This window comes from Mesoplodon mirus (genome assembly GCF_964341445.2).
Source record: "Mesoplodon mirus genome assembly, chromosome: 19".
Classification (NCBI taxonomy): Eukaryota; Metazoa; Chordata; class Mammalia; order Artiodactyla; family Ziphiidae; genus Mesoplodon; species Mesoplodon mirus.
Window position 1 is genome coordinate 52,767,320 of NC_138995.1, and position 26,313 is coordinate 52,793,632.

The 26,313-nt window shown below is 44.9% G+C and overlaps 1 protein-coding gene across 1 annotated transcript in view; it reads right to left on the reverse strand.

Annotated features, from left to right (window-relative positions):
• Positions 1–26,313, reverse strand: part of FCGBP (Fc gamma binding protein) — an 82,247-nt gene that overhangs the window by 28,312 nt on the left and 27,622 nt on the right. Inside the window, exons 3-7 of the mRNA XM_082608126.1 lie at positions 16,790–16,937; positions 10,922–10,978; positions 8,409–9,656; positions 6,122–6,471; positions 1,624–2,194 (exon numbers count right to left, since the gene is read on the reverse strand). Coding sequence (XP_082464252.1) covers positions 1,624–2,194; positions 6,122–6,471; positions 8,409–9,656; positions 10,922–10,978; positions 16,790–16,847 — 2,284 coding nt within the window. The 5' untranslated portion in view covers positions 16,848–16,937. The remainder of the gene's footprint in view (positions 1–1,623; positions 2,195–6,121; positions 6,472–8,408; positions 9,657–10,921; positions 10,979–16,789; positions 16,938–26,313) is intronic.

A 26,313-nucleotide genomic window follows, 5' to 3' on the forward strand; every position in this document is an offset into this window, starting at 1 on the left:
CATTCTATTCCTCACATGCAGCCAGAGGGATCCTGTGAACACTTGAGTTAGATGACATCCGTCTCCTGCTCAGAGGCCTCTTGTGGCTCTGTCTTGCTCAGGGTAAAAGCCAGAGTCCTCCTATTCGTCCATGAGGCTGCCCATAATCCACGATCTGCCCCCATCACCTCCCTGTCCTCATCTCCTCTCACTTTCCCTCTGGCTCACTCCGCCCCAGCCACAGTGGCATCCTCTCTAGTCCTCACACTCCCGCCTCTGGGCCTTTGCACTGGCTTTTCCCTGTGCCTGTATTAGCCTTTCCTCACATGGCATGTGGTTAAGAGAAGGTTACTGGAATGTAGATGGCCTGGGTTCAAATCCCAGCTCTCCCCTTCTTAGCTGTGTGATTGTGAGCAAACAACTCCAATTTCTCTGTGCCTCAGTTTCCCCATCAGTAGAATGGGATAATAATAGTCCCAATATCACAGGAAGTTCCAATGGCAGCTTCTCCCAAGGGCCTTCCCTGAGCACTCTCTTCATGAGCCTGCCATTTGCTCTTATCCCATGAACTCTGTTTCTTTTGCTCTCTGAAGCTATTCCACAGTTTACTGCTTACTCTCTGTCTCCCCTGCTAGGATTATAAATTCTGTGAGAGTGGGAACCTGATCTGTCTCAGACATGGCTGAATCTCCAGCACCAAGGATGGGGCCCGGCCCACAAGAGATGCCCAGTAAATACTTTGAAAATGAATGGGTAGATAAGTGAATGCACTGGTTCTTCTTTTGCACCAGGCATTGGGGAACTCGGCGGTGGTGGGGAGTGGTGTTTACTGGGCAGTGAGGACACAGCAGTGACCAAGACAAACCCCAAATGGCCTCAGTGTCTCCCCTAGACTTACCTCTCTCTGGAGTCCCTGTCCCAAGCCATGGGCCTGGGCCTGGAAGCCTCCTCCTCCTTCCTGTGCTAGCCTTTCTGCCTCCTGAACATTTCTCTGGGAGCCTCACAAGGGCAGAGACAGGTGTTTTGGTCCCCACTGTGCCCATCGTCAGCACAGGGGTGGGGCCAGATAGGGACTCAGGGAATGCATGTTGAATGAATGAATACATGAGTGAATGAATGATTCAGTGGATGGATACCTGGCTATGGAGCCGGGACTTTATCCAGAAGACATCGGGGACTCATGGAAGAGCTATAAATGAAGGGATGTTCGCATGTCTGCTTTGGGACATCTCATGCCAAGTCTTTGCACGTGCCCTTCTCTCAGTTCGGAACCCACTTCCTGCCCCCCCTTTTTTTCTATCTAGCTCCAATCCCTCCTACAGGCTTCAGATTGGGCATCCCTTTCTCTAGGAGATCCTACTTGATTCCCCAGACTGAGTCAGGAAGCTTCTCTGGTCTCCCATAGCCCCTCTGAACTTCCCCCATCCCAGCCCTGACCACTCTGGACTGTCACTGTCTAGTGTGATACGTCTGCCCCAACCTTAGGCTCACTGTGGGCACAGCCTGGCCATCGTGGCCATTGCTCCGTCCCTGGCATGGTGCAGCTCCAGGCTGGACCACAGTAAATGCTCAGATATTGAGCAGATGCAAGGGGTCCCCTGCCTCCCACCATGTGCTCCCAGCCCCCACCAGGGTATCACTCACGGCAGCTGGCTGGCAACCTCCAGTTCCCAACAGAGATGCCAAACTCCAGACAGGCCTGGGCGTAGGCGCTAAGGGCACGGCACAGGCTGGCCCGGTCCCCATTGGCCACACACAGGTCATATACACATTCCTTCAGGAAGGGCTGGGGGTCCAGGGCATCATGGCAGACAGCAAAGGGGCCATCGAGCTGGGTCAGCATGCCGCAGAGATGGCTGCCCTCATAGTGCTGGGCCTGGTCTGTGGTGCAGGAGGGGCAGTTGTTCTGGCAGCCGTCCTCACATAGGTAGTCCTCGTCATCCAGCTTCCAGCTATTGGCAAACTCCACGGCATCAGGAGCCTGCTCCCAGTCAGGTGTAAGGAAGTCATCAGTGGGGTCACCGTTATAGTTGCCACACAGACCGCACACCTGGCCTTGGAAGTGCACGGGCAGGCTCAGTGCCAGCTGGGCATCCCAGTCATAGGTGAGTACCAGCCCGAAGTCCAGTTCTACCATGGCCCGTGTCCCACTCTGGTACACGCGCAGGCGGCCCTCAGCCAGGGAGGCAGGCAGGCGTGAGCGCTGGCTGTCGATCTGCAGAGGGAGTCAGGAGAGGAGGGTCAGACCCCCGTGTGGTCTGGCCTTCAGCCCCTCATCTCCTCCCACTTGCTTCCCCTGCTCTAGCTGCGTGAGGATTCCTTCCTCCCGTCAGTGCCACCGACCAAGCCTCAGGAGCTTTGCTCCTGCCTTCCCCGTGACCTGAGATGTTCTTTCCCTAGATATACACTTGGCTCACTCCCTCACCTCTTACAAAAACTTTGCTCAAATGTCACCGTCTCAGGGAGGCCATCCCAGACCACCCTATTTTATATGGCAACTCCTCCCTACTCCCTATTCCCCTTCCCTGCTCTATTTTTTTCCCTATAGTGTCTAACCTTCTAAAATGTCATCTGCAAATATCTGATGTTTATCATCTCTCTAACTTGACTACGCTGTCAGCTCCACGAAGACAGGGCAGATGCTTCATCTCCAGTGCCTAGAACTGTACCTGGTAGAATAGCAGGTGCTCAGTAAGTGAATGAAGCCCCTGCTGTATTAAATAAACATTCACTGGGCACTGACCCTGTGCCTGGCCCTGGCCTGGGAGATCCTGGAGATACACTGATGACAAAGACAACCCCAGACCCTACTGCCATGGGGCTTCCAGTCCAACAGGGGAGACAGACCTGTCACTAGACAATGACAGATCAGAGTGATCAGGGCTGGGATAGCGGAGGCACGGGAGGCTGCAGGAGCCTAGAAAAAGAGCCAGACCCAAACTTTCAGGTCAGGGAAGGCTTCCTGGAAGAAGAGACAGCTGAGCTGAGCCATAAAGGACCAGTGAGAGATAGCCACGAAAACCAGGAGGGGGAGTGGTGTTCCTTTGCAAATGTCCTGAGTGGAGAGAGAGTCCAGCCAGGAGATAAGGAGTGTGTTCTCTCTGTCCCCTGGGCCCATTCTCCTCTTCCTAAGCATGTCTTTCTTATCCTTTCTTCACAAAGTCTTGTCTTAGCCAAGAGGATGGGGTATGAAAAAAGGAGTAACAGGCAGAGGGGACAGCATGAGCAAGGTCAAAGGTAAGATAGATCGTTCATTCAGTCAGCAACGCCTCCATGAGCCTTCCTGTGTGTCCAAGTCTGTGCCAGGCAGTGACCGAGACAGCCCACATTCACAGGCTCTCAGTCCAGGGACCACTGTTCACATCTGTCTTCCCCCTAAGACCAGTGATCTTCATTTTTAAATGACCCAAGTAGTGCCTGTTCAGTACAGAAAACTTACAAAATATGCACGAGCGAAAAATGAGAAAAGAGAAAATCACCCATACTGCTGTACACATACACTCGGGGAGGGGCAAGGGTAAGCTGGGACGAAGTGAGAGAGTGGCATGGACTTATATACCCTACCAAATGTAAGATAGATAGCTAGTGGGAGGCAGCCGCAGAGCCCGGGGAGGTCAGCTCGGTGCTTTGTGACCACCTAGAGGGGTGCGACAGGGAGGGTGGGAGGGAGGTGCAAGAGGGAGGGGATATGGGGATATATGTATACGTATAGCTGATTCACTTTGTCGTGCAGCAGAAACTAGCACAACATTGTAAAGCAATTATGCTCCAATAAAGATGTTCAAAAAATACTCACATTTATGAATCATGCCAGGTTTTTTTCTACCTTTAAATACATTTATACTCAAAAAAATAATAATGAGACCATGCTGAAGTCACCATTTCATGAACTCCTCTTTTCTCCTAACAAGCTCTTGTGGACATCCTACCATGATCCTACCAGGAACTCTAAACCTTTGTCAGGTCACTGACCTCTGTAAGGATCTGACAAAGTAATGGACCCTCTCCCTGAAAAACTACCCGGCATATGCAAGATTCTGCACATAAGGTCAAGGGATTTGAGGTCCCCCTGAGCTTGTGTTCAACCTCTCTAGCCTTCAAGAACACGACTTTAATCCACTTATTAATCTCACAGATTATTAATCTCACAAACCCACCTGCACACTCACAAAACGAGGGAGATACAAGAATATTCACGGCAGTACTGCTTGCCAGCATGAACAAAGCGTCCAACCACAGGGGCCTGAGCTAAATGAACTATGATGCATCCAGCCGATGACAAACTGTGCAGCTGTAGAAAGGAAAGAGGAGGCCCCCTTCCTACTGACAAGGAGACAGCTTCAGAATGCACTGTTCAGTGCAAAAAGTCAAGTTCAGAACAGAGCACAAGTACAGTACTGTTTGCTAAGAAAGGGGAGATGTAAGAATGTATTCTTTGTGTTGGCATAAAGAAACCCTAGATGAATACTCAGGAAACTAGTAAAAGTCATTACCTGTGGCGAGCAGGGAAAGCAGGTAAAGATAGGCGTAAAAGCAGGATCTTTCACAACATGTCTTTTTGTTTTGAGCTGTAAATTCTTTTCCTATTTAAAAAAATTAATCGCAGCAACATGGAAGAAACTCGAAAGTATCATGCTGAGCAAAAGAAGCCTTACACAAAAGGCTTCTTGCACTGGATGATTCCATACTATGAAGTTCTTGAACCAGCAAAACTAATCTATGGTGGAAAAAAATCAGAACTGTGATTGCCTCTAGGGGTGTGTGGGCCATTGTTTGGGAAGGGGCACGAGGGAATTTTCTAGAGGGATGAAAACCTTCTATATCTTAACAGAGGCTTGGTTTGCACATTTGTCAAAACTCAGTGAACAGTGATTTGTGGATTTTATTATGTTTAAATTTTGATTTGTGGATTTATTTATGATTTGTGGATTTTATTATGTTTAAATTTTGTTTCAAAAGTAATCAAAAAGAAGTGTGAAAATATTGTATTCTAGTTAACAGTATGCTTGCTAAAATCTTTAGGGGTGAAGTGTATTGATGTCTAGGACTTATTTTAAAGTGCATAAAAAGTAAGAGGGTGGGCTTCCCTGGTGGCGCAGTGGTTGGGAGTCCGCCTGCCGATGCAGGGGACGCGGGTTCGTGCCCCGGTCCGGGAGGATCCCACATGCCGCGGAGTGGCTGGGACCGTGAGCCATGACCACTGAGCCTGCGCGTCTGGAGCCTGTGCTCCACAACGGGAGAGGCCACGACGGTGAGAGGCCCGTGTACCACAAAAAAAAAAAAAAAAAAAGTAAGAGGGATTGTTGAGTGGCCAGAGGGATGGACAGATGATAGATGTGTGATGAACTAAGCAGAGTAAAATGTTTAGAATCTAGGTGATTGGCAAATGAGTGTTCACTGTACAATGATCTCAACTTTTCTGGGTGTTTGAACATGTTCATAATAATACGGTAGGAAAAAGGGAAATTGTTGTTTCTATTTATTTTGCTGTTATTATATTTCTGTAATTTATATTGGCTGAGTAGTAATCCATTTACCAGAGGCAGAATAGCCTAGAGGTTAAGATAGAGACTCAGGAGCCAGCCTGGGGGCGTTCCCAGCTCCATCCCTTACTAGCCCTAAGCCCTTGGGAAGTCATTCATTTCTCTGGACCTCAGTTTCCTCATCAAAAGTGTTAATAATAATAACCCCTACCCCCATAGATTGCTGTGAGCATTAAATGCATTAACACATGGAAAGTGCTAAGAGACAAACCCGGCACATAGGAGGTGCTCACTACATTTTTAGTGTTTGGTCACTTAAGAAATTACCCACCGTTGGACACTTTGTCTTCTTTCTCTCTCTGCCCGCCCCCTCTTCTTGCTATTATAAACACATCGGCATAAACTTTTTTTCCCCTAACCATATCTCTGAGCATTCTAAAAATTTTTAGAAATTGAATTGCTGGACAAAAGGGGTTTAAGGTTCTGCCACTGATTTTCAAATCCCCCCTCCCGAGCCCCCACGCCCTCGGCCCACTTCTCTGCACCCTCCACCCCTTGGCAAAGGGCTCGGGTCTGGGGCCTGACACTGCCTCCTCCTTCTGCTTGTTGGGTGGCTCATGGGTTTCTTTTTAACCGGGAACCCTCCTCTGGATCCTTACCCGAGCGAAGCCAACTTCCCCGCGGGCCAGCGACACCGCGTGGCTGTAGGCGCGCACGGTAACCAAGCCCACGTAAGAGACTCTGCGGCTGCCCCGGTGCTCGTTCTTGGTCTCCACGCTGAAGGCAGGCAGGGTCTGGTCGTCGCTGCACAGCTCCGCCATCGAGTACAAGCACGTGCCCATCATGTCATAGCGGCGGCCATCGAAGGTGGTGTAATGGGGGTCACCCTGGGCGCGGCAGGTGGCCACGGAGTCCGCCAAGCACCTGGCCTGCCCATCCAGCACCTTGCAGAGCTGCTTGGGACCGCACTGCTTGCCTTTGCAGGAGGCCTTCTCCTGGGTCTGCAGGGCTGGGGAGGGAAGGGGGGTGGCCACAAAGAAAGAGTCAGGAGTGTCCATCCCACCAGGAATCCTGGAGCTCTCCCACCCTGGGGAGTTTGGGCAGTTAGCTCACAACCACCCATTCTAGAAGTGGGGGGACTGAGGTCTGGAATCTCAGAGGGAGAGAGCTGCTCAGGCCTGACTTCTCTTAGGTTTTCTGGTTCCCCAGAAAACACAGCTCAGCCTAGAAGATCTGGAAGGTGGTGAAGAACCACCAGGCAGGAACAGTCATGGAAAGGTTAATGTGTGGCTTTTCTCTCCCTGTTTCCCCCTTGCCCCTACCTTCCCAATCAGGCTAAAAGGCTAAGGGATCGTTTTTATTTTTTATTTATTTTAAATTTTTGGCTGCACCACACAGCATGCAGGATCTTAGTTCTCTGACCAGGGATGGAACCCATGCCCCCTGCAGTGGAAGCACGGAGTCCTAACCACTGGACCGCCAGGGAATTCCCCAAGGGATCTTTTTTAAAGATAGAAAATGGAAGACAGAGACTGTTCAGTAGAATGGAAACGGTGGCATCAGGCTGCCTAGGTTAGAATCCTGGCACAGTCAGTTAGCTGTGTGACACTGGAAAGTAATTTATAATTCTGTATGTCTCAGTTTCCTCACTTGTGACATGGGGGTGATAATAATACCTTCTTCACAGGGATAGTTGGGGAAGGGGGGAGTGGCCTGGCTTAAATAAGCTAAAATATAAGCAGGGTTTGGAACTGATCCCAGGTGTTAATTAGGTTAATTATTACCTATTATAATCAATCACCCACCTCTTCCACATTACTATTCAAGCCTGAAGTGGCCCTTTGAAGTTGGGTAGCTTCCATGCCCTGGAGGATGGATGGGAGGGGCATTTTTGCCAGTGCCGGGAACTCTACTGTCTAGGATCCTTGCTTCGGGAAGGGGATCCACATAGGGAGAAACAGCTCTTCCTCCCCTGCCTCCTAGTCTCCAGAAGCTCTTGCCTTCTGTCTGCTCATAATAATAGCTCACCCTTATGTAGCCCTACTCACTTGCCTGATACCCTCTAAATGAGCTACAAATGTTAACTCATTGCACTGTCACTTAACAACCCTGTGAGGGGTGCAGTTATATCCCCATTTTACAGATGTGGAAATAGGTCCACAGAGGTGAAGTCATATGCCCAAGGTCACACAAGCAAAGGTGAGATTTGAACCTGGGAAGTCTGGCTTTAGCATCTGTGCCCTCAAACGCTGCACCGCTTGGAGGCAACTCCTCAACAGGCTGGGCCCAAAAGTACACAGAGGGCCAGGTCCTAGAAATTAACTATGTTAACACATACAAGGCACCTAGAGTGGACCCTGGTATGTTGAGAAATACTCCCCCCACATGGTAGCCATCATTATTAGACTTTTAGACCTCCTGAGTTTGGCATTCCTATATGAGGTGTTGGGGGAGTGGCAGTTAGCAACTGGTATGGTTGTGTGTCAGTAGCTAAAATAACAAAATATTCCCAAGCTGGTTGGTGAGAAGCTGCTGACCTGACCCGACCCTACACAAAGATCCCTCCCTCTTGGCACCTTGGCTCTCCCCAGGAACCTTTCCCCAATGCCACCCCCCACAAAAGCAACAGACAAAGGGCTGATGCCAGACACCCTGGGGGCTTCTAGGACCCTGCTGCAGTGCTCTTCAGACTGGTTGGGACCCTGGATCATACCAGTTGCTAAACACTTAGAGTATTGTTCCTGCAGGGGGTTGGGGGACAGGGAGGGCTTGGGAAGCCTTAAGGAAAAGAAGGATGGCAGGGAGGATGCAGGTGAGTGGGAGACAGCCCAGCTGAGCCAGGAAGCCACAGATGAGCACAGAGAGGGTGGGAAGGGGGAAAAGGCAAGTGAGCTGGCACAGGGGTCCCCAGGTGGACAGGGCCAGAGGTCATTTCTGATCACTTACTCCGGCCGCAGGCAGCTGCTGTCCCAAAGCTCACGTCCTGGTCCAGCCCAAAGGTGAGCAGCCCAAAGTTGGCAGCAGCCTCAGCCACATGGATACTGTCCGTAGTGCCGAGGTCCACTTCAGCATATGAGAACTCACTGCCTGGCACAGCGGCCCAGGTGAGGTTGGCCCCCAGCCTCTGCCCATCTATGGTCAGCTCACCAGCAGCCTTTGTTGGTGCCACTACCAGGGCCACGCACTTAGATTTTGGCACGCTCTTCACCACATAGGCAGGGCAGTAGGCTGCCACATCTGGGATCAGGACCAGGAGGGGGTCATAGGTCACTCCATCTTTGGTGGTACCCGTGCCAAACAGCAGGACTTGGATGCCCACATCTGCAGACAGGTAGAGTGGCCGGGACTGCTGGATCTCAAACTCTGCTACGTTACCTGCCTGGAGCCCACGGGAGCCAGTGGTGCCCCCGAGGTTGTAGGTCAGCTGCGTGGCCTGGCTGGCCACGACATAGACCAGGTCGTAGCGGGTCTGGAAGGACAGAGGGGGCACCACATAGCGGGTGCCCCAGGCAGATGTGGGTAGCAGCTGCTCCACCACATGGTTGCAGTTCGTGTTTTTCTGGGCACAGCTGTGGCCAGAGAGGACAGCCACGGGGCTACTGGCGGTGACCTTTGACCCTGAGAGGTCAGCTGTGCTCTGCACCTGGGCCACCTGGTAGGGGTCCAGAGTCACACTCAGGACACTGCCCGCTGAGTAGTACTTGCCCTGGAATGTCACTGACCCCTTCAGCTGTATACTGACAGAGGCACCGGCTGCACCCGCCACCACAGCAAACTCCTTGAGATTCTGGGACGAAACGCTGGCGGGTGTGAGCACAAAGTACTCAGTGCCTAGGGCGCGGACAGGCCACAGCTGTGTCACATCTGCTGTGTTGGGCTTAGCGTTTACTGCCTGCACAGAGATGTTGCGGTCAGAGTGGACCACCACCGCACGCTGGAAGGTATTGCTGCTGGCCATCTCAGCCTTGGCAGTGATGTTGACCACGACTGACTGCCCAGGCCTCACAGTGACATCCTGTGAGGTGCCATCTACCCGGCTGAGGATGGAGACTGAGGTGAGGCTGTCCGACAGACTGGAGAGGAGGAGGTAGAGGTAGGCTTTGCTGTACCCGAGATTATAGTTCTGCAGGAAGGCCGTGAGGAATTCCTCTCCCCCGCTGTCCTTGGGGTCCACTGAGGCCTCCTGGGTCAACCCTGGGGTGAGAAAATGCAGCTGTGGGTCTGCTTTATCCAACCCTCCCCATCAGAGAAGTAACCTCATACCCCGTGCCTGGGTCGCATGTTGAAATACTAACGTGGGTTTCTATTTTCTCTCTTCTCACTCCTTTCCCCTTATTCATGCAGTGTTCACCTACCAGCCTTTCTGGCTTTTGCCTTCCAAAAGCCTGAACACTTCAGACAGGGATCTCAAACTCAAACACTGACGGGGCCAGGCAAGTGATGTAAATGTGTGAAACAGAATGGGCAGACTGTGCAGCTAGAGCATTCACATGCCATGGAAAGTGGGGTGTTGCTATTAGCTTTAATCTGTTGTTATGATGATGGCTTATGGGCTCTTTCTTAAAAATGTCACATCTTACCATTTTTTCAAGAGAAATTGGATATCTGAATTTCCATGTGAAATCTCCTATCCAAAACTGTTTTAAGTAAGCACTATGGGGCCCAAACTGGCTGGATTCAGGTGCCAGTTTGTGATTTCTGTCTTCATAGGATTAGGGGTGTATGTGAAGGGGAAAAGGGGATTATGGGAGTATGGACAAAATGACTCCTAGAAATAGAGAGGAGTGGGGACTTTTCAACACCTCAATCTAGGAAAAGATTCTCCAGGGCTGAGAAGAGAGAGGGGGAGGGAGAGAGATCACTTTACAGGATCTTGGAGAGAGTTGTGGTGGTTATAGAAGGACTGTCTGCCGAATAAGGGGAGCCTTGAAGGACATCCCAGGGTCCCATGGGGCCAGGGGATCAGGGACAATGAATGTTTCTAAAGTAACCTAAATAGATGTTGACTGGTAAAGAGGGCTGGGATGTCCCATCCCTCCCCCCAACTTTGGCTTTACCTAAGACTCTAGTTCTGGACATAGCCCTAGATAATTGGGCACCAAGTCCCCCCTGCCCCCTGCCAAGAAAGACTTCAGTGAAATCTTCCATCACCTCAGCAGAATGAGGCTCTAAGTCAAAACTTTAGCTGAGTTGCAGAAAATCAAGAAAGTAGTAGTTCTTACCTACTTGAATTTGGGGACTAAAGTTTTTACCTGTTTCCCTCTGGAACAGAGAGAGAATGGGTGAATTCCACCACATTTCTCTGCAGGACTTAAAGGGTCTCTCTCCCATCTCAGCTAGCCTGGGGTGATACTGGGAGATGTGTTTGTGGAGGGGGCTCAAATGGAGGGTGCTGACCCAGGCAGGTAGAGTTCTTCAGGCTGGAACCAGGACATAGATGGGATTTTCGTCTGACTTACCCCACAGGAGGGTTGCTCCGGCCCAGAGCATCCACCAGCTCCGCAGAGAACCCATGTCTGCAGTGGAGAAAGAGAGGGGGTCATAGGAGGCTGGTCTGCCCCTCCTGCCAGAGGACAAAAGGGCCCAGTCTCAGGACAAGGGCTGCCTGGGCACCAGGAAGGCTGAGGTGGGCTGAATCCAAGGGCCGGTGTGTGTGTAAGGAGAATTGGACATCTGGTGGGCCTGGGGGTTGGGCAGGGAGGGCAGGACAGAGGTAGGATAGGGAGTTGGATGTCCAGTGGATCTGGGGGGAGTGGGATGGGGAGGCCTAGAGCCAGGGGCAAGGGTAGGGGACCTGATGTCCCACTTCCAAAGGGGATGCAGCCTCTCTCACCTGCAGGTTCCCGGAGCTGCAGGGCTAGTCCCAGGTTCCCTGGGCTGGGCTATATAGTGGAGTTTCTGGACTCCTCAGGCTACGCCCTGGGCCACCTGCCAGGCAGATGATGCCAACTTCTTGGAGGAGGCTGCTGATCTCAGGGCCAGCTGGAATGGGGCCCCTGAAGGCCTGAGAAGGGTGGAGGGCAAGTCTGAATGCCTGAGTCCTGAGAGGGATGTGAGAACAGCTGGTGGCTGTGCCTGGGGAGCCTGCTAGAAACTTCAGTCCTGGAAGGGTGGTGACCCTGAGAGAAACAGCTGGGGAGCAGGGTGCTGAAGGCCTGGAGCTGGGTCCCCAGGGGGTGGGGAGCAGGAGTCGAAGTTGGCAATTGGTCTTGTTTGCTGGTTCAATGGCTAAATTTTTTTCCTTTGGCTCCTGCCAGGAATAACAGTGAAGGACCCACATCCGGGTCCCCACCCCCCACAAGCTGTTCCCTGGTCCCCAGCCACACATATCCTCTTTCCAACCATTCAGGGTGGGGGGCAGGTGTCTGAGATGTGCAGAAACCTGAGCACCTGACTCAGGACTTTGTTGTGGGACACAATACCTCCACCCCCAGACCAACAGGGCTTCCTGGGTACCTAATCTGCAAAATAGGAACATCAGAACTAGCTTCACTAGGCTTACTTGTCTCCCAGAGGGCACTCTGTAAACTCTCAAGGAGTACAGGTGGGAGGCAGGCTCTTCTGGTGTGGTCCCAGGTGGGGAGCAGGTGGCACCTGGGGGCTGGAGTTGTGTGTAAAGAATGATGCAGACCCCTGTTTCCTGGTTCCACGCAGACACTGGGCTCCACTTTCTGGAGAATTTGTTTTCTGGGAGGTGTTTTATTTTTCCTGAGACAGGACTCGCTGAACAAGTTTTGGGTGATTCTGTGCCTCCATCACCCAAAAATCTGCCTGGGATGGGAGTTGGGGGTGTAGGTCACACACGGGGAGCAGAAGCAGAGACAGCTGAGAGGTGGTGTGGGCATTCTGAGGTGGAGTCCGTTCCTCCTGAGGGGCTGGCCTGACCCATGCCCTGCTCTCCTCCGCCCAGCCCCAGGACTCATTGCCTGGGGAGTCTCCCCTGGAAATAGCAGCTGCAAAGCCTGTGTGTCCCTCTTGGACAACACCCCAGCAGCTGCTGCCCCCAGGATTTCTCCTCTCTTATCACAAGGCTTGGGCCTCTGTGTGGTCAGGGTGGATGGGGGCTGTTAGAGCCCCACCCAGGGCAGGTTCCCAGAGGGAGAGAGAAAGGCTCAGAGCTGACTGGGCCCCAAGGTCAACCAGGAAAATGAGGTGAGTAAACAAGAGACTGGATAAGAGCCAGACATATTAAGAAACAGGCAGGGGTGAGGGGACCAACGGGGAGTGAGAGCTTTGTGGGGAGTAGTGCCTGAGTCCCTGAGGAAAAGGACCGGGAGGAGGGGCTGCTGGGATTCCTAAGGAGGAAACAGCTATTGCAAACCAAGATGTCAAAATCTTCTGTCGGATACACCTTGTTTAGCCTGAGACACTCAGAGAAATAAGGGGTGAGGGAGCAGAAAATTAGAGTAAGACTCAGAGGTGATTCTGTCCCCCAATCTCTAAGCCTTGAGGTCTCCCCTGGTTGACCCCAGAGAGATGCCTTCCCCCTCCTCAAAACCCATTGTTGCATTCTGTGGCCAGAGTCCCCAGAAGTGGGGCGGCGGTGGTGGGAAATCTCACAGTTTAATATTTGACACCCCTGGGACCTTCTCCCTCCTTTCAGAGCCCAAGGGGTGTGAGAGTGGTGGGTGGGTATGGTACGATGCACCCTGTACCCTACTCCATATCATATCGATTCTCAGAAACCCCACTGGGAACCCCCTGAGATAATCTGTGAGGACACTTCCTTGTGGTCAGCGAAATTACATCCATCCTGCCACTGGCAGCCCTGCTCTGAGCCCAAACAAGGGGTGTTTGTGTGTCCAAGCCCTCTATCCTCTCCCTGCTGATAAGATCTGTAGGGGACAGATCTGTACTGGTCATATGACTTGAGACCCCTGGGGACCCTCTGGCTTGTCTGGGTTTTAGAGATCCAGGGTACAGGTGGAGACAATTTACTCTGCAGCTCAATTCAGATTTTCTGGCAATTTTCAACTTCATTCTTTCATGCTCTGGATTCCACAAGGGTCTCTGTACCCCCTTGGGGAACTCCTTCATCTTGCACAAGTTGCCACTAACCTCCCTGAGGTTCAAACTTGATCTTGTTCCTCCCCTGCTCAAGGAAATTCCATGCTTCCCTGTCCCTGTGAATGCAAGTCCACACTCTCGGCAGGACTATCTCAAGCCCTAATGCTCCATTTCCTGCACCCTCCACCTTGCCATTGCCTGTGCAGTTCCTTCCACTTGGAACACTCTTCTTCATATTCTACCTGCTAACTCCATGCCTGGAGTCCAGACCTCATTTTCTGCATGTGTCATTTCCTGAAAACCCGAGCTGAGGCTAATCTCTTTCATTCCTCCTATTCGGCACTGGCCATCTGCTCCCTTGCTTTATGGAAATTCCCTTTATTTGTTTTACCTTCTTGAAACTTCAGACCTGTTACAGCTATGTTCCTGTTCTTCACCTCCCCACCCATCACTCTTTGACCCACCACAAGCTGACTTCCATGTGCATTGAAACTGTCCTGCTAAATCCTCCAGTCTCCTCTTACTTGCCACTTGATTCTAGCTCCTCTTTAACATTTGACATGAATGTTTCCTCCTCAAAAAATTTTAATGTCTTGGTTTCCATGATATCACTTTCTTGTGGATCTTGTGTTACTTTGGTCTGTTTCCTATAATAACCCCTTTAACATTGGTGGCCCTCAGAAATGCAGCAACATGGATACAACTAGAGATTATCATACTAAGTGATGTAAGTCAGAAAGAGAAAGACAAATATCATATGATATCACTTATATGTGGAATCTAAAATATGGCACAAATGAACTTATTTACAAAACAGAACAGACTCATAGACATAGAGGACAGACTTGTGGTTGCCAGGAGGGAGGGGGGGAGGGAGAGTGGTGCACTGGGAGTTTGGGGTTGGTAGATGCAAACTATTACATTTAGAATGGATAAACAACAAGGTCCTACTGTATAACACAGGGAACTATACTCAATATCCTGTGATAAACCATAATGGAAAAGAATATAAAAAAAGAATGTATATATATGTATAACTGAGTCACTTTGCTGTACAGCAGAGATTGGCCTAACATTGTAAATCAACTATACTTCAATATAAAAAAACTGGTGGTCCTCAGATTCTCTTTCTCTGCTTCTTTCTCTAACTACCTCTTTTCTCCAGGAGATCTTATCCATGTCCATTTATGCTGTCTAATAGAACTTTCTGTGATGATGAAAATTTTCTGTGTTTTGTGCTGTCCATTGTGGAAGGCAATGGCTCCATGTGTCTACTGAGCTCTTGAAATGTGACTAATGTAATGGAGGAACTGAATTTTTTATTTAATTTCATTAACCCATTTAAAATTAAAGTAACCACCTGTAACTTGTATCCATATTGGACAAGACAAAACTCTAGAATTGTTGCTAGCCCAGGCTCCATTTCATCTACCTAGTCAGCTGCTTATATGTCTGTCACCCACCTACCAACCTATTTATTCTCTTTTATACCCATTTTTACATTCCTGGCCCCCTTGTAGGCAACCATTCTAATGTGATTCATGAGAATATTTTTAATGTCTTCTTGAAATAAAATACACATGTTAGTAAGTGCACAAATCATAAATGTATATAGCTCATTGAATGATCTCAAAATGAATACATCCTTATAACCTACACCCAGGTCAAGAAAGAGAATGTTTCCAGCATTCCAGCAGCCCTCTTCATTCTCCTTCTTTCTTAATCACTATCCACTCCCTACCTCCCATAAGGAGCCACTATTTTGGCTTCTAACACCACAGATTATTTAGCTTGTTTTTGAACTGTACACAAATGGAATCATAGGTCTAGGTTGTTTTGTGCTGGCTTCTTTCACTCAGTGTTATCCTGTCTAAATAACTATAGTTCATTTTCATTGCCATATGGTACTTGCTTGTTTAAAAATCACTACAGGGACTTCCCTGGTGGTCCAGTGGTTAAGACTCCATACTTCCGCTGCAGGGGTCACGGGTTTGATCCCTGGTCAGGGAACTAAGATCCCTCATGCCACGGCCAAAAAAAAAAAAAAAAAATCACTACATATTTACCCATTCTACTGTTTCCACTTTGGGCTAATGAATACTATCTTCTGATGCACATGTGCACAGTTTCTGTTGGGATGTGCTGTGGAGTTCCTAATGGTCATTGCTGGGTCATTTGGCTCAGCTTTAGTAGATGCTACCAGACATGTTTCAATTTCAACTCCCACGATCAGTGTATGACCAATCTGGTTGCTCCACAGCCTCACCAATATTTGGCCTTGTTAGACTTTGTAATTTTAGCCATTCTAGAGGTGTAGTGGTATTGGGTTGTGGTTTTCATGTGCATTTCCTTGATTTTTTAGTGAAAAAATCAAGAATGTACTTGTTCATTTTAGTAATCTATTTGTTCAAGTCTCTTGCCCATTTTTTAAATTGGGTTGTCTGGTTTTTTTTCTTATTGATCTGTACAAATTCTTTATATATTCTGGATACAAGTCATTTTTTGTTAAATGTTTTGCAATTTTTTTTCTCCCACTATGTGACTTATCTTTTCACTTTTTTTTTTGGCCCACATTGTATAGCTTGTGGGATTTTAGTTCCCTAACTAGGGATCAAACCTGGGCCCACAGCAATGAAAGTACACCAAGTCCTAACCACTGGACCATCAGAAAATTCCCTTTTTTCACTTAAAAATATATTGATTGATCGACTGATCTGGCTGCACCAGGTATTAGTTGCAGCATGTGGGATCTTTGTTGTTGTGTGTGGGATCTTTAGTTGCAGCATGTGGGCTCTTAGTTCCCTGACCAGGGGTTGAACCCCAGCCCCCTGGACCATGAGGGAAGTCCCCCTTTTCACTTTTTTAATGATGAAAAAATTCTTAATTTTAATGTAGTTCATTTAATCAATCTGTAACATTTCATGGCTGGCCTTTTTTTTTCTGTGTTTAATTTTTCTAATCCAGAAACATTCTATTTTTTCCCATTTATGTAGATTTTCTTGGATTTATTTCACCAGTATTTAAATTTTTTTCAGAAATATTATGGGGACAGGAAGTAAGAATTCTGAGGGGACTTAGAGAAAATAGAAAAGTGATGTGAGCCCTGTCACCTTGGCATGTGCTGTGTCTGAAGAAACTAATAAACATGCACTCTGAAGACTTTCAAAGGGACACTTTGTGCTTGATGTAATGGTTAGTGAGAGTGAGTGGGCTCTGGTAGATATTGACTCTGATGAAGAATGAATAGGTATTTCTCAACATTCTCAGGACTTGTGACCAAACCCTTTTACAACTGGACTCTTAAGAGTGGATCCTCCTACCTAGAGTGAAAACATGACACCATCCAGGAAGTTGAAAGAATGCCTCCCAGTCAGACATGCCATTTTTCTCTTCTTTGAATAGGTGAACTACAGGGGTTTAACAGCTTCCTGCCTGAGCCATGCCCTTCTCCAGCAACCACAGATGGAACTGAAAGGAAAAAGGAAAAGCAGTGGGCAAAATTATCTAACTCAAGATTTCAGAGCTGAGTTGATGCAATTCTATGAAGAGAAGCTTTTGGAAAACCTTTAAGACTGAGTTAGGGGACCCCAGAGAGCTGGGTTCTCCACCCCCGGCACCCTGTAATTCCTTTACCAAAACACATTTCACATTGTCTTGTAATTGTTTTCTTGACTTCCTTAATCTGAATAAGGATGTGTTTATTTTGCTGATCAGTGGATCCCCAGGGCCTGGTATAGTCCGGGCTCATAGTGGGTAGATAATAATTATTTCCTGATTGAATGGAGAAATGAAGAGAAGCTCTGGAGGGGTGACACAGGTTTGTGGGGTTCAGCTCTGTTTGTCGTATGGCCCTTCGGTGGAAGTTGTCCTTCCCATAGCGATAATGGGGGGTGGTATAGACACTTTGCAGAGGCAGAGTGGGAGAATCAGGCTGCCTGGTCATATAACATGGATACTCTGTACTTCAAGTACACAGCTCAGATCAATGGTCTCTGTGTTCAGATCTTTTTCTAGGAAAAGTGATGTTGGCTATTTTTAAGCTTAGTCAAATATTGCTGTGACACACAACATATATGTATTAGTCAGATCTGAATAAATATAGACCATGGGACTACATATCTGAAATTTACAGAAATATTTAAAGAGAAAAGTGCAAATGCCCTGTTGGTTAAGAACCTAAAGTCACTTGGCCGGCTAGTGCCAGAAATGGAATTCCATCTGGCTCTCTGGGCTCCAGGTGCAGTGCTATTTCCACTCTGCCACTGACTCACAAGTCCTTTTGGTGGGAACATATAAAATATTACTGTTTTGCACATGGAAAAGTAGTTGAACAATTCTGGATCACTTAATTGTTGTAATTCCCACTTCTCTCCAAGGAAGCCCAGTATCTACCTTGAAGGACATCTATAAGGTGCCTTAAAGGCTCTTAAGTTGTTTGCTTAAATTTGAAATAGCTATACATACTTGTTGAACATTTTTCAACCAATTCAAAGTGTGGAGATAAAAAGTATAAGTATTGCCCACCTACCCTCCTCATTCCCCATCATTTCCCAGAGGATAACTCCAGTTAGCAGTTTGATGTATACCATTCAGTCCTTTATATATTCATATATACTTATATACACATATGCATATGTACACATACATAGCTCTTCTAATAAGGAAAAATGAGATCAGTTATAGGTTCAATTGTGTCCCTGCAAAATTCATATGTTGAACCCCTAATCCCCAATACCACAGAATGTGAGCTTATTTGGAAATAAGCTTGCTGCAGATATAATTAGTTAAGATGAGCTCATACTGGAGTAGGGTTGGGCTCCTAATCTGATATGACTGGTGTCCTGATAAAAAGGGGCAATTTGGACACAGAGTTAAACATGCACACAGGGAAAACACCACGTGAAGATGAAGGGAGAGATTGAGGTGATGCATCATCTACAAGCCAAGAAATGCTAAAAATTACCAGTAAAACCATAAGAAGCTGGTAGAAAGGCATGGAACATATTCTTCCTCACAGAGGAACTAAGCTTTCTCCAAACCCTTCTGACATCTTGGTCTTGACTTTCTGGCCTCTAGAACTGTGAGACAATGCATTTCTATTCTACAATGCATTTCTATTCTAAGTCCAAAAAGTGTGTTTTCTCAACACACAGATTCTGAACGTGTTTTGTTAGATTTATACTTAAATACTTTATTTTTCTTTGGATCTATTGTAAATAGCATTGTGTTTTAAATTTTGGATTCTACGTTTTCATTGTTAGTGTATAGAAATGCATCTGATTTTTGTGTGTTTATTAGTTGTTTTTTTTTTTTAGAATCCTTGGGATTTTCTATGTAATCATGTCATCTGAAAATAAGGACAATTTTATTCCTTTCCAATCAGTATTTTTTTAATCTTTGTTTTGCTTTGTTTAGCTGGCTAGAACTTCTAGTACTATGTCAAATAAGAGGTGAACATCCTTACTTTGTTCCTAATAAGGGGAAAAACGTTCATTCTTTCAGCATTAAATATATTAGCTGTAGGTGTTTTTTTTCTTTTTTCTTTTTTTTTTTTGTGGCCGTGCCACGCAGATCTTAGCTCCCCAACCAGGGATCAAACTCACTCCCCCCGCAGTGGAAGCACAGAGTCTTAATCACTGGACCACCCGGGAAGTCCCTGTTAGTTGTAGTTTTTTGGTAAATGCTGTTTTATCATGTTGAAGAAGTTCCCCTTTATTCCTAGTTTGTTGGGTTTTTATCATAAATGGTGTTGGTTATTGCCAAATTATTTTCCCATGTCAATTGATATGATCATATAATTTTTCTTCTTTACCTTGTTGACATGGTGGATTACATTGATTTATTTTTTAATATTGAAGCAGCCTTGCATACCTGGAATAAATCCCACTTGGTTATGGTATAGAATTCTTTTTACACTTTGCAGGCTTTGATTTGCTAATATTTTTAAGGGTTTTTGAATCTAAGTTCACGAGAGATACTAATTTTCTTTCTCTCTCTTCCTCTTCCTCTTTCTTCTTTTTGTAATGTCTTTGCCTAGTTTTGGTGTCAAGGTAATTCTGGCCTCATTGAATGAGTTGGAGAGTGTTCTCTCTTCTATTTTCTGGGAGACATTGCATAAAAGTGATGCTAATTCTTCTTCAAATGTTTGATAGAATTCTCTAGTGGAACCATCTGGACCTGGATATTTCTTTCTCTAGAGCCTTTTAATTACAAGTTCAATTTCTTTAATGCCTATTCAGGTTAACTATTTTATATTGGTTGAGTTTTTATAGTTTATGATTTTTGAAGAATTGATCTATTTCATCTAAGCTGTAAAATTTGTGAGTGTAGAGTTGTTCATAGTATCCCCTTATTACCATTGTAATGGCTGCAGGGTCTGTAGTGATATATCATCTTTTATTCTTGATATTGGTAATTTGGGTTTTCTCTCTTTTTACCCTTGTCAGTTCTGCTCTATGTTAATTAATTTTATTGATCTTTTCAAAGAACCAGCTTTTTGTTACATTGATTTTCTCTATTATGTTCCTCTATTGAATCTTATTAATTTTTGCTGTTTATTTTTTCCTTCCTTCTGATTGCTTTGTGTTTATTTTGGTCTTCTTTTACTAGTTTCTTGGGTAGGAGCTTAGATTATTGGTTTGAGACTTTCCTTTTTTTTTTTTTTTTTGCAGTACGCGGGCCTCTCACTGCTGTGGCCTCTCCCGCTGCGGAGCACAGGCTCCGGACGCGCAGGCTCAGTGGCCATGACTCACGGGCCCAGCCGCTCCGCGGCATGTGGGATCTTCCCGGACCGGGGCACGAACCCGTGTCCCCTGCATCGGCAGGCGGACCCTCAACCACTGCGCCACCAGGGAAGCCTGAGACTCTCCTTTTTTGTAATGTAAGCATTTAGTGCTATAAATTTCCCTTCCAGTACTGCTGTAGCACATCCACATATTTTGATGTATATAAATATATATAATGTGCATACTGGTGTCGTTGGATAGAGTATTCTATGAATGTCAATTAGATCCTGTTGATCAGTGGTGTTATTCGGTTCTTCTATATCTTTGCTTATTTCCTCTCTATGTTCTATGAATGGTGAGAGTGAGGTTTTGAATTCCCTAACTATAATTGTGGATTTGTCTATTTCATCTTTCAGCTCTACTGGTTTTTGTTTCATGTAGTTTGAATCTCTATTGTAAGTATACATTTAGAATTGCAATGTCTTCTTGGTGGAATGATTTTTTGTCATTATGTAATGTCCCTCTTTATTCTTAGCAATTTTCTTTGCTCTGAAGTCTACTTTATTTGATATTAATATAATAACTTGTGGCTTTTTAAAGTGAATATTTGCATGGCATATTTCTTCCCATCCTTTTATTTATTTATTTTATTTTATTATTATTTTTTTTTGCGGTACGTGGGCTTCTCACTGTTGTGGCCTCTCCCGTTGCGGAGCACAGGCTCCGGACGCGCAGGCTCAGCGGCCATGGCTCACGGGCCCAGCCGCTCCGCGGCATGTGGGATCTTCCCGGACCGGGACACGAACCCGTGTCCCCTGCATCGACAGGCGGACTCTCAACCACTGTGCCACCAGGGAAGCCCGCCATCCTTTTATTTTTAACCTACGTATGTTGTTATATTTGAAGTGAGTTTTTCTGGAGACAGCTTTATAGTTGAATCATGTTTTTTAAATTCACTCTTTTATTTTGTGTATTTAGATAGAAATTTACATCTAAAGTAATTATTGATGTGTTTGGGCTGAAGATTGCCATTTTATTATTCATTTTCCATTTGTCCCCTCTGTTTCTCATTTTTCTAATATTCCTGTGGGTTATCTGAGCATGTTTTAGAATTCCATTTTGATTTATATTCTTTTTGAATACATTATTTTGGATAAATTTCTTACCACTTGCTTTAGGTATTACATATTAATATGTAACTTATCACTTAAGTCTAACATCAATATTTTACCACTCTGATTGAAGTGCTGAAACTTTACTTCCATGTAGGTTCTTTTACCTTCCTCACTTTAAAAAATATAATTGTTTCAAATATTTCCTCCATCTACAGTAAGCACCACATCAAACAATGTTATAATTGATTTTAAATTATATATATGATTTTTTAAACTCATGAGAAAGGTAGCCTATTATATTTACCCCTGTTTTTACCCATTCTGCTATTCTTCCTTCCTTTCTGAAGTTCTGAGACTTCTCTTATCATTTGGAGTTTGAAGGACTTCCTTTAAGGGTGGTTCTTCTGATGACAAAGCCTCTAGTTTTTCTTCATCTACAAACTTAGATGGACTTCCCTGGTGGCACAGTGGTTAAGAATCCACCTGCCAATGCAGGGGACACAGGTTCGATCCCTGGCCTGGGAAGATCCCACATGCCATGGAGCACCTAAGCCCGTGTGCCACAACTACCGAGCCTGCACTCTAGAGCCTGCAAGCCACAACTGCTGAGCCCGTGAGCCACAACTACTGAAGCCCATGTGCTCTAGGGCCCGCATGCTGCAACTACTGAAACCTGCGTGCCTACAGCCTGTGCTCTGCAACAAGAGAAGCCACTGCAATGAGAAGGCCGTGCACCACAACAAAGAGTAGCCCCTGCTCACCGCAACAAGCAAAAGCCCGTGAGCAGCAACGAAGACCCAACACAGCCAAAAAAAATTAAAAATAAAAATAATAAAAATACATAAATAAATATATAAATGAAAACATTATTTCCCCTTAACCCCTGAAGGGTAGTTTTGCTGGACATAGGATCCACAGTAGACAGTTCTTTTCTACTGGCACTTGAAACATTATGCCATGCTTTCTTCTCAATGGTTTTAGATGAGAAATCCATTGTAATTTGATCAGCGTTTCCCTGTAGATAATGTATCATTTCTCTCTAGTGCTTTCAATAGTCTTCTTGCCATGGTTTTCATAAGGTAATTATGCTCTGTCTTGATGTGTATTTCTTTGGATTTATTCTGTTTAGCTTCTTGAATCTGTAGGTTTATGTCTTTTGCCAAATTTGGTAAGGTTTAGACATTATTTCTTCAAATACTTTTTTGGCCCTGCTCTTTCTTCTCTCCTTCTGATACTCTGTGATACAAATGTTAGATTTTTTGTAATTGTGCTGCAGGTTATCTAAGGATTTGGTAGTTTTTTTTTTTTTTTTTTTTTTTACTGTCAATTTTCTGTCTGATTTTTTTCTTGATTGGGTAATTTCTATTGTTCTATCTTCAGAATCACTTATGCTCTCCTCTATCATATTCGTCCTGCTCTTGAGTCTTTCCAGTGAGTCTTTAATATCAGTTATGGCAGTTTTCAGTTTTATCACTTCCATTTAATTCTCTTTTACATTTTCCATATCTTTGGTGAAATTTTCTATTGTTTTCATTTGTCTCAAGAGTATTTGTAATTGCTTGATGAAGCATTTTTATGACGGCTAGTTTAGATCTTTGTCAGATAATTCCAACATCTAATTCATCTCAGTGTTGGCATCTGTTGATTGTCTTTTCTCATTCAAGTTGTGATTTCCCTGGTTTTTGTTATGATATGTGATTATTTATTATGTCTTGAACATTTTAAATACTATGATGGAAAACTCTGGATCTTATTTAACTCTTCCATTTTAGCAGGCAGTTGCCATGTTTAGGTTTAGCAGGTTGGTCCTGGCCTAGTTTTGTGTGCTGTGGTTCCCATGACACTTTAATTTTCAGAGGACTTGTAGTGTTATTCTGTTCTTTTTCATTTTCCCAGTTCTGGTTGCACTTGCACCCAATTCATATTGTTACCACCAATGGAAACTGAAAGCATTTCCTAGCGTCCACATGGTGCTGCCAGATTAGGGGTAGGAGGCACCAGCATAAAGGGGTGGAGAGTGCTTTCCTGTACGGCCCAGTGCCCGTGGGGCTCCTGCTTCAGCACTGCTGATATTGCCCATGGGAGAGAAAAGCACCTACTTGGGTGCCTTCTGTTGCTGCATGGAGGCTAGAGAGCCACTGAGCCTGGGCCACCTCCTGTCACTGGGTCAGAAGTTGAGAAATGCTGAATCACTGTGTTGTTCCTCAAGTCCTAAGGTGCCCAGCCAGCTAGCCTTCTACTTTCTACCTTTCAAAGACCTCTTATGAATGTCTGCTGTATTATTTCCAGAGTTTTTCATTGCACTTATCAGGAAGGGGTAGGGAGAAATGAGCCTCTGCCATCTTGTCTGGAACCAGAGGTCTCCACTTATTATTCTAATAATTTATTTGTAGGGTTTTTTTTTGATTTGCTATGTACACTATCATATTGTTTATGAATAATGAGTTTAATTACTTTCTTTCTCATCTCTATATCTTTTCTTTAGGCTCTCTATTACCCAGTAGAAAAGAGGGCATATTGGGGGCATCCTAGTCTTGCTCCTGAACAGAAAGCAAAAACTTTCAACATTTTGCTACTGAGTATAATGCTTGCATAGTATTTTTGTGGGTACACATCATTATATTTAAAAAGTTCCTTCTATTTTTAGTTTTAAAATCATAAATGAATGTTTAGTTGTATTAAATGATTCTTCTGCATCTATCTCAGTGATGTTAACATCCATTGTTGAGTATTACCTAGTTCTAGGGTTGCCAGGTCAAACACAGGACATTCAGTTAAATTTGAAATTCAGATAAACAAAATTAATTTTCAGTATAAACATTTTCCATATAATGCTAGTATAACTTTGTAAGTATGTCCCATGAAATTTGTATGCTAAATCTGGCAACCTACTTAGATTCATTATTTCTTTAGGGGTTTACAAAATGGGGATTTCTAATTTATCATTCTTTCTTCATTTATTAGCTACTAAAAGAGAAACATCTGTATACTAATATATACATATACTACTATACAGAGAAACATCTAATTCTTTGGTTATCCTGAGTTGCAGTGAATACAGAAAAAAACAACTTAAATGCTTCAATTTTCAGATTTAGACAGTTCTCTCTGAAGGTAAACAAACATTGTGTGTGTGTGTGTTTGTGTTTAATATTATTACGAATATATAGGTTTTGAACATATTTGCTCTTTCAATTTCCACCCTAGACCAGTAGGAGCCTCCTTAATTTACGGTATGGCAAGATGTTCCAGGCTCATCTTTGTACATTTCTTGACCAAATCCGGAATCAGCCATTTCTCAGAGAGCTTTGATTCCTATCAGGAATTTACCAAGTTGTATTTAGAGACCATAATCTGGGCACTAGCAGGGGAACTGTCTTTTTGTTTAAATTTTTAAAAATTTTGTAGAACATTTGCATGATTCCAAAGCCAAAACTTTATAATGAAGTATCTTCACAGAGGTCTCACTGCCATCTCTGTGCCCTCTACCATATTTCCTCTTTTGCCCTATATGAAACCATTTTTATTCATCTTTCCATTGTTTCTTTTTGAAAATATATATGTGTGTATTTTCATTTCCCTTCTTTCTTACACAAAAGGTAGCATGTCATATACACCATCCTTCACTTTACTTTTTTGCGTAATACTTTATCATGGAGATCACACCATCACAACATGTAAAGATCATCTCCATTCTTTTTTAGAGTTGCATAGTATTCTACTGTATAAATATACCTTAGGCTTATTCAATCAGTTCGCTACTGATGGATACTTTGGTTTCAAGTATTTTTCTGTTACAAAAACTGATATCACAAATAACTTTGTGCATTCACTATTTTGTATTTTTGCCACTGTATCTTTGTCATAGAACCCTAGAAATGATATTACAATGAGAACTTCTGGATCAAAGGGAATATATAATTTTGTTAGAAGTGAGATTGATAGGTAAAAAGTCACATGTATGTGACTCTGCTGGAAATTGCCAGATCCTCCTTCATGTGGCTCGTACTATTTTTCATTCCTACCAGCAATACCAGTTTCCCCACAACATGACAACAGAGTATGATGTCAATCCGATAGGTGAGAAATTATATCTCAATGTAGTTTTAGTTTGCATTTCAAGTATTATAAATGAGGTCAACCACCTGCTCATTTGTTTAAGGACTTGTGTTTTCTGTGAATTCTGTTCTTCTGTCTTTTTACTTTTCTCATTGTGTTTTTTGCCATGCAAAAATTTATTATTATGTAGTCAAATGTATCAATCTTTTCTTTTACTGCTTCTACATTCTGAATCATGGTTAGCAAAATTTTGCCCACTTCAAGATTATAAAGGAATCCATTATGTTTTCTTTTAGTATTTTTATAGTTTCGTCTTTTAAAATACAGATCTCTGACCCCCTTTTTTTTTTTTTACCTCTAACCCTTTAAAAATTTATCCGGTGTATGGTGTGAGGAGCAGATTTAATTTGATCTTTTTCCATATGATTATCCACTTACCTCAGTATCACTTATTTTAAAAGTCCTTCTTCCCTCCAAATGGTTTGAGATGCAACCTTTATCATATACTAAATTTCTATATGCACGTGGGTCCATTTCTGAATTTTCTATGCTGTTCTTTTGGTATATCCATTCATATGCTAATACCTCATTGTTGCAATTACAGAAGTTTTATAGTATGTATAACTCTCTGGTAGTGCCTCCCTATCATGGTCCTCTTTCTCAGAGTTTTCCTAGCTGTTCTTATTTATTCTTTCAAATAAGTTTTTATAGTCAACTTTTCTAATTCTAGATTAAAACCTGATGGTATTTTTGAGGGAGCTGCTTTATATTTATAAATTAACTTTGAAAGAATTACTATCTTTGGGATTTCGCTGGTGGCACAGTGGTTAAGAATCCGCCTGCCAATGCAGGGGACACGGATTCAATCCCTGGTCCCGGAAGATCCCACATGCTGCAGAGCAGCCAAGCCCATACACCACAACTACTGAGCCCCCGTGCTGCAAC